Raw genomic sequence first — 8,666 nt, 5'->3', positions numbered from 1 at the left:
AACCAGATAAAGGGTTACTCAGCATCTGCAGTGCACTTTTATATGTTCCAATATCTATTTCAGGATCTGTCTTGAATAAGGGACATATTTTTGTTACTTAAGACAACTGGCAAAGTGTAAAGAATCCTGTCATTATGTACTTGAAGAACTATCACATCGTATAAATAGATATTTTGCCTTCATTTTCAGTGCCATACACTTAATTTTATTACAAATAAAAAGGAAAGCTGAATTCTTTTGAATCAAGAGCTTTTATTAACTGTCCTGTTTAAGAAGCTTTTATTAACTGTCCTGCTAAATAAAGCAGTATTGTTCACTAGCAGAGCTGAGTTTTAGTGTCACTGGAAAAGTGTATAGTGCTTAGAGATATACCAATTATTTCAACTGACAGCAGTTCTGCAGTTGAGGTTATATTGAGATATTGTTGTCTAATAAATAAATCCCTGCATTTCACATGCAAAGGGATTTATTTAGTCTTCATATTTTAAATATTCACATTTTTAAGGCAGTCAAATTTTGTTTAGGTTTTTTTTCCTAAAAGAATTAGCAGCTTTGGCAGAGTAAACCTTTTAAAATGCCCCTTTTTAAAATTAGGCCCCAAGACATCTTTTTGTTCAGTTTCCTATTGTTAGGGTGATAATAATTCGGATTAATCAGGGAGCATTGGATCTGCAGCTGGAACAAGGCTTTAACCTGTGTCTCAGAGAAAAACTGACCACAAGGCAAAATGGTACATTAAAATAACCTTGCAGATGCTTAGGCAAGTAGTTTCTTTAACAAAGGGAACAGTATGCAGGATAAAATAAATCACTGGGCAAAAGGAAACAGGATGCAAACCACCTATCGTTAGGAGATAAAGCAGAAGCCAGACCTTGGAGAGGTTGCTGAAGTCAGCAGAAAACTAGAAGGAACCGATAGTTGACTGACAGTAGCCGGGTTCATGGTCTTACGCATGCACTCTTAGCAAAGAGGCACATAAATGAAGGAAATGCATAGGCAATTCTATGCTAATGAGGCAAATAGAAACCTGAGGCAGAGCTTGAGACCGGAGGAGAAATGGGTGGAACAGGAGGAGGGATGAAGGTGGAGTGAATGTTAATGAACCTGAACCAAAATGTATAAATGTGGAAAAGAACTAATGTTCAGGGCTGCTCCCCATGTTCATAGATTGGGTGTCTGTGAGGGAGCTCTCCCGAAGCTGTCTCCATTTTGAATAAAGCTGTTGCGAGCAATGTGTGCTGGTGTTTGCTTCCTGCCTGCTCTGGCTAATGAGTAACAGGACTCATGAGCAATTGGAATGTCATCTCCCTAGTCGTTGGGCACCGCATGGAGTCGGGGTCTAACACCTATAGTTGAAAAATAATGCACACCATAAATGCCAAACTTCAGTCACATACTTGTAACAAACAGCTTTCCAAATATTTGTATGTAGCACTTTGTGACGGGGGCCATCCTGGGGCCAGTAACACTATCAGCCTGCCCACCTGTCTGGGGCAGTCTGCCCTGATTTGCTTGCTATACCTTAATGTATAGGAACTGGATGTAAAAATGCACAAGGCTGCCCACTTAATGCCTTGATGTTAAGGGCATTATACATGGTTCCAGCCTTCCTTTTACCATGCCCCATGCCTCACAGATGGCATCCAAAGATCACTTACACTATTACTCCCCCAGCCCCATGGCTGGGCCACAGTAGCCCAAACTATCCACTATCCCTTCTTCTGGCCCCACATTGTTTCCCAAGCTTCACTGTCAGGCTTTAGGCCTTGGGCCCTCCTGGCCTCCAAGTTGTTGCCCAAGCCTGTTGCTTTTCTCTCAGGGTGTGCTCCCCTGGCCTCTCCCCTCCACAGGGTCACCCACAAGGCAGCAGGGGCTGAGGCTTTACAGAGCCCCATACTCACCTTTCACTAGGGAGCACTGGTGTGGCATTTCCTGAGGACTGCCATGCCACCAGCAGCCCTAGCACTCCATCCTCCCCAGCAGGGTGTAGTTTTAAGTCATTCCCCAGGACCAACTGCAGGCCTACCTGCCCTGGTCTTACTTCACCCCTCCAGGCTCCTAGATGTCCTTCCTCGGCACTCTATTGCAGCCTCCATCTCATAGCCTGCACCCAGTCACTGACCTATCTCTCTCAGACCCTCTTATAGGATGCCTCCCATTAAGAGGCTGAGCTGCAGCCTCCTTCATCAACAGTCTGCATGGTGGCTGACCCCTACCCTCTTCCAGTAGTGATGTCTCCCCCATTGAGGGGACCTTCAGCCTTTTTTGGGCTCTGGCCCCACTTCTAGGTCAGTCAGGGTGCCAGTAGCTCACCACAGCCCTGGCCTGCCCCTTGCCCTATTGGCCCTGGCCCCCTTGCATTGACCAGTTGAGAGTCTGAGGAGCAGCTGATCTCCCTACTCAGCAGGGGTCCCCCCTTGGGCTCCACCATAAAGCCATCAACTCCCATCTAGCTTGCCCAGAGCCCCAGAAATCTTATGCCTGGCAGCCCTTTACTCTACTGGGCTCATCTGAGCCCCTGGCCTCAGTTCCAGCCAGTTCTAATCAGGGGCTTGCCTAGCCCCTCAGTAGGCCCACACACTGTAAGCCCCTTCCTAGGCTGGCCTCCCTCTCCTTGGGCCCACAGCCTTTTCCTCAGGTCTTGAGACCCGCTGGGTCCTAAGGAACCTCCTCCATGCCCATAGTTCCTACCCCGACTTCCAGATGTTCTGGGAGCAGCAGATCTCGAGTTGGGTGGTATTAAATCAGCAGCAACCCTGCAGCAATTTCTGGCTCTGTTTCTCAGTGCCTGCTCTTATACTGCAGTTGCTCAGCCCTGCTCCAATCAGGTGGCCTCCTGGTTGTCATGTGACCACCTGATTGGCTCTGCAGTCATCTGCAGGCTGCCTTACAGCCTGCTCAGGCCCTTAAAGCGGCACGCACCCAAACATGCGCCGCCACACACTTCTTTCTGTAATTTGTTACGTTCATTTTGCAAAAATACACCCCTGACTGATCCATCTTACTATGCTGCCATTCTTCCTTCTGGCTTCCAGCTTTAGACTGAATTGAGTTTTAGTTTTATAGTAAAGGAAAAAATTGAATATAAGATACAGTATAAAAATAAAGTTATACTACTTCAATGTAATAGACCAGAGGTTGTCAACCGGGGGTATGCATACTCCTAGGGGTACTTAACAAGGTCCTAGGGGGTACGCAGAACTAATGTGGCTGATATATACTGCATACATGCACACAGATGCAATGCAGCACACAGAAGGCCAGGAGAGTAGCCAGGTCCAGCTGGTGTGTTGTGAGGGAAGGGGCTGAGGTGGGGGCGAATTGAGGCTTGGTGGTGGGACTGGGGCAGGGGCTGCCCAGCCAGGGTAGGTGCAGGACTGAGCTGTGTGGGGAGCAGCTTCCACCTCTGTGAGCACCCCAAGAGGGCATAGGGGGTGTGTGCCCCCAGATCTGCGTGGGGCAGGGCAGGATGCCTCTGCGGGCTGGGACTGGGACTGAGACTATGCTGTGCTCTCAGCAGGCAGTGGCAGCGCTGGGAGGGGCTACAGGAGAGGCTGTAGCCACCCAAAAGTTTGTTATAGCCCCCCCGATAGTCTCTTCTCAGTGCTGCCACCACCCACCCCCAGCACAACCCGGCCCAGCCCCTGCCAGGAACAGCCTGGCACTGGCCCCAGCCCGCAGCTGCAGTCCGCCTTCCCCTGTGCAGATCTGAGGGCGCATGTCCCCTTGCCCTCCCAGGGGTATGCAGAGCTGCAGGAGTTGCCCCCCCCCGCATGGCTCAGTCCTGTGCCCTGCCCATGCCCTACTCCCTGCCCCACCACTGGGCCAGCCCACCCTCGCCTTATGCGTAGATCCATGGGCACACAGCTCTCCTGGGGTGTGTGCACCGGCAGAAGCTGCCACCCCTCCTCCCCACACCCCCCAGATGAGCTGCTTGCAGCTCCATCCCATGCTGTGATCCGGCTGTACAGCTCCAACCCCACTCCCTCCCTCACTGCAGGGGCCTCGATTTGCCCCCTTAAAAACAAGAAAAAAAAAATAAAGGTGGTGTACATGACCTGGAACTTTGAGAGAAAAGGGGTACACTTGTTAAAAAAAAAAGGATGAAAACCCCTGTAACAGACCATTCAGTATTTTAGAGTAGAACTGCTTTTAATTATTTTTAATTGATTAAACTGTTATTTAAATAATATATTTCCTGTTTTGAAACACATGCATTTCTTTTATACTGATCTAGCAAAAAGGCCTCACTTTTCTGATAAGACTCCACATGGGGAGGAGGGAGTTGCACATTTGCTGCAAGAAAATTCACAACGAATGCATGATGATCAGGCCTTCTCTGAAACTGGGGATGTTGCATCTATTCCAGATACTCCAAAAACATCTGTTGAAGTACTTGGACTAGAAGGGTCAACTGGTAAGCTAACTTTACCTTGACAAACATTTGTAACTGTTCTAACACTTCATAATTATTATTAATTAATTAGATTTGTTTCATTCTCATCCCCTGAAATTCTTATTTACTAGCACAAGATGATTATGCTACTTATTTTCTTAATAATGAAATTTGGCTCTATTGAGTGCCAGACTGGCATTATAAATCAAAGTCCTCTTTGTTCATATCCAAAATGTAATGGGGCTGGCATCTCGGCACCTGCCAAAGTACTGATTTCTTCAGCACTAGACAGTAGGGCCAGTCCTTGTCTCTATATTCATTTTGATGACAATGTATATATTCTTGTATCTAATTATATTTTTTTTCTGGTTCAGTTTCAGTCTATGTTCTTATTAATTCCAAAGACTTGATTCTTAAATGTTTGACAAAAAAGTTGTTAATGCAGAGAATCATTGATCCAAAGTATCAGTGGATTGGTCCCATGGGATTGATAACCAAAGGTAATGATATTTTTATTATGGGCAGCTAATTACACATTGTAGCTTGACTTTTGCATTGAGTTAAACGATAATAAAGTAGGCAGAAGGGAAAGGGTAGTGTGAATAAGTTCATTGCATTTGCAGGGAAGCATAAATAGATTATAATGAATATAATACATTCAGAAGAAGAAGAATTTAAGTACAGAGCAATATAAGCAGTTTGAGCTGCATATTTGCTACAGTTCTAAGGTTGAATTATTTGATAAGACAAATTTATTAATTTTCCATATATAGAATCGAATTATTGAAAGGTTGTCTTATATTCAAGTAAATACGGTGGTAAGAGGAAAGGTAGGAAAAAGAAGGACATAAAAGAACAAGTGAAAGAGAAAACAAAATGAAATAATGAAAATTGATGTGGGTAAAGGGAAAGAAAGGAGAGGAATAAGGAAAGAGAGATGAAAGGAAAGATAAGCAGAGAAGAGGAAGAGGATGAACAGAAGTAAATTATACAGATCCTGAATGCTGTGTACCATTCTCTCTCAGGGAGTGATACATTCAACAGATAAATTTACTGCAGATCAGATTTAGATCTCTTATGCCAGGGTAAATCCAGAATAGCAGAAAACATGCCCCTAAAATATTAGAGATAGTCATCTCATTCAGAACTGGGTATACACTATGCATCTCCCCATTTCTGCAATGTCTCTTGTATTATTTTAGCCCTTTTCACAGAGTCCCTGTTTTGTTTGTGAATTAAGCCAGGAAAAATGGGTGATCTCTTGTCCTTATGTGACAATAAGTTTGACCTAAACCTTCAAGTAACTCAAGACTGTAGCTTTTTGCACAAAGCCACTTTCTACTGGGAAATCTCCCTTTTAGAGAGAGCCATAAGGATTATTGTTGAATTCAAGAAGAAAGAAAGGTTTGGGCAATAAAATGCCCAACTCTTTCAATCCACCAATAAATTTGTGAAAATATCTGTGAAGGGAACCTTGAGAAGTGTTTTTCCCAGCAGGGGAAGGGATAAGGAGTATCTGGAACTGTTCTCTCTCTTCAGAACTCTGAGTGAAGTGAAAGGTCTGCTGTGGATAGAAGGCAATGTCATTTATCAGCTTTGCAGAAAGCAAGTTTTGTTTGGCGATACCTTTTACTGGACCAACTGTATAGTTGGGAAAGATGTTATACAAGCTTTTGGACAAAAAACTAAAAAATGTTGTTCTTCCCTGCACTCAGATTAAATAATAATCTTCCCCAGGCTTTAAAAGATATATATATATTTTATATGTGAAAAATCAATGCTATAAACAAACCAATAAAATTTAGAAATTACATCAAATTTTACTCCTGAAAACTCAAAGATTTGCACTGTACAAGCTATTTGCAAGCTTTGTTGAGAAAGATTATTCATGTATTCTGCTTGTATTTGAAGATTCAGTTACTTGATCAAATAGCAAGATAACTAGGACTGACAAGAAAAATTTTGGGGAGATCCAAAAAACTCAACATTTTTTTTCACTTTTTGTTTTAACCTCTTGCTTTAACTTAGGTCTAAAGCTTGTAAACTTTGAATAAATGTTGCAATACTCAAAACTATAGTAGATTTAAAAGCATGAGAAATTCTTGCTCTGTTAACTTACTAGGCACATTCTTCCAGGTCAGAGGTCCAATGGATAGTATAGCGGATTGAAAATCTAGACACCTGAATGATAGTTCAAACTTTTATGTGGACTTGCTCTGTTACCTTGGACTAGGCCCTATATCTATATCTATCTCGGAATCAGAGCAAGAATAGTTTAGTTCCCCTTGTTTTCCCATACCCCTATGTAACAGGATTGGACCCTAGGGCACCCTGACATGCCTTGGTGGCCAAATGGCAACTGCCCAGCTCTGGCTCTAACATTTTTCTGCCATGCCTTGATGTAGTTGATTGGTTTTTTAAAAGGGTAGCTGCCTAACAGTCCTAAAGCAAGACTCCACAGTCTGCCAGCAGATCCCCTTCTGAAACCTGCTAGCCTCCAAATACCATCCTCAAGCAAGATGGGCCTCCTTGGACTGTCCATGCTCCAGGGCACCTGTAGCCTGAAGGGTTAATTACATGGCTCCAATTACCCTTTACACCATGCCAATGCCTCACAGATGTCACTGTCCCACCATTCCCTTGTTGGGCCCTTGGCTTTCTCAGCCTCCACCCCTTTTCTCTATCTGGGCCTTCTAGCCCAGCTCTTGATTACCTTGATTCTGAGCCCCCTGACCCTGCCTCTACCCTGCTCTGAGCACTTTCTGCCCTTCTCTGAGCTCTGGGCCCCCTAACCCCAAGCTCCGCCTTCTCAAGTGCTAGGCCCCAGGCCCCAAGCTCTGCCCTTCTCTGGGCTCTGATCTTGATCCCAGGCCTCTAGCTGTGTCTTGAGCCTGACTCCTCTTAGGCACTAGTGGGACTTCCAAAACCACCCCTCACAATCCCACTCAAACCACTGGTTCAACTCAAACATAAGCCAGCTAGCTCAAACAAAACTCCCAGCCAACCCTCTGTTTGCTCAGCTTCCCCTTGCCTTGGGTCCTTCCCCCACTGCAGCAAACATTTAGTATCTTACTGGCATTGTCAGGCATTCCAGGGATCAGCAAAGTCTCCCCCTTCAGCTTTCCAGGGCAGGAGCTCTTAACCCTGGAGCTTACTGGGTTAGACTGCCTGCTTGCTCTCAGGCACAGGCTTTAAGAGTCTTGCAAGCCCCACCCCATACAGTCGTGTGATTCTGTAGGTACTCACAGGAGTTTTCCTTCCTCTGCCTGATTACATGCTTGCTTTCCCTGCTAGAGCTGAGGTCCCTGCTAGAGCTGAGGTCTGCAGCCCCTTGTTTCTAGACTGACTCCCTTCCTGCCCGTGTTGCCTTAAATTGCTCTGCCCAGGGTCAGTTACCTTCCCATAGTTGTCGTGTCCCTGTGCCTTGCACCCTGGGATAGCTGCCAGCAGACATTTCATTAGTAGATAGCTTGTTTCTTAGCTGCCAGTCCTGCCTAATTCAGCTCAGCCTGGCTCTCTTTCCTCCTAAAGAAACAGGAGCCTTCTGGCTTCCTGTTACACCCCAGTTTCTCCCCATTCTAGGATATGCTGCTGCCATGTTATAGGTAAGCCCTTAGTGTCCAGGACTTCTTGCACCTGGAATTCCTCATGGTCATGGATAACAGGCAGGATGGCAGTAGCATCAAATGGCCAAGACGTTAGTTGGTGTCATAGGGCTCTGAAAGGGACATACAGAACACTGAGTGTATTTTCATATGCTGTGGTAAACCCAGTTTTAAAGTGAATGGATTGATCTGCTTAATGATGGTGAGAACACATGGATAACTTCTGAGCTAGCTTATCAGAAGGCAGTGTGCAAGGAAAATGTGATATGGATACTGCCTAGTGCACACGTCGGAGACAGAATCTAGGCAGAGGTCAGCAGGGTGAGTAGCGAAGAGGAGAGAGACTGGCAAGCAAGCAGGAACTGGGACCAAAGCCAGGAACTAGAGACAAGACAGACATTCAGGAACTGGGAGGCAAGACAAGAAGGCAATGAACAATCATAGCTAGAAGCTTGTAAAGCATTGGGTAGGTTATTTATCCAATTTGATTTATGTGCCACACATCCTAGAAAAGATTCGGGGCTGCTTACAATTAAAAACAAACAAACAACAAACTTAAAAACAAGACAACAACAAGAAAACAAAAACAACTGAAAAGATTGCCTTCTTCCTATAGTTTCATAGTTTCTAGGGTCGGAAGGGACCTGAGCAGATCATCTAGTCCG

General features: G+C 45.1%; 1 protein-coding gene and 1 long non-coding RNA gene across 2 annotated transcripts in view; one reads left to right on the top strand and one right to left on the bottom strand.

The window, feature by feature from the left end:
- GLIPR2 (GLI pathogenesis related 2) overlaps window positions 1–7,500 on the bottom strand; it is a 101,163-nt gene extending 93,663 nt beyond the window's left edge. Inside the window, exon 1 of the mRNA XM_019509154.1 lies at window positions 7,470–7,500. Within this exon, the coding sequence (XP_019364699.1) occupies window positions 7,470–7,485 (16 nt within the window). The 5' untranslated portion in view covers window positions 7,486–7,500. The remainder of the gene's footprint in view (window positions 1–7,469) is intronic.
- The window catches only part of LOC109291918, a 15,934-nt gene continuing 11,510 nt past the window's right edge, over window positions 4,243–8,666 (top strand). Inside the window, exons 1-2 of the long non-coding RNA XR_002095986.1 lie at window positions 4,243–4,417; window positions 4,771–4,896. This is a non-coding gene — a long non-coding RNA (uncharacterized LOC109291918). The remainder of the gene's footprint in view (window positions 4,418–4,770; window positions 4,897–8,666) is intronic.

The sequence above is a fragment of the Gavialis gangeticus genome, unplaced genomic scaffold (assembly GCF_001723915.1).
Source record: "Gavialis gangeticus isolate Ggan-Ray unplaced genomic scaffold, GavGan_comp1, whole genome shotgun sequence".
Classification (NCBI taxonomy): domain Eukaryota; kingdom Metazoa; phylum Chordata; order Crocodylia; family Gavialidae; genus Gavialis; species Gavialis gangeticus.
The sequence above is the reverse complement of the archived record's forward strand: the minus strand, read 5'-3'. Positions and strand labels throughout refer to the sequence as shown.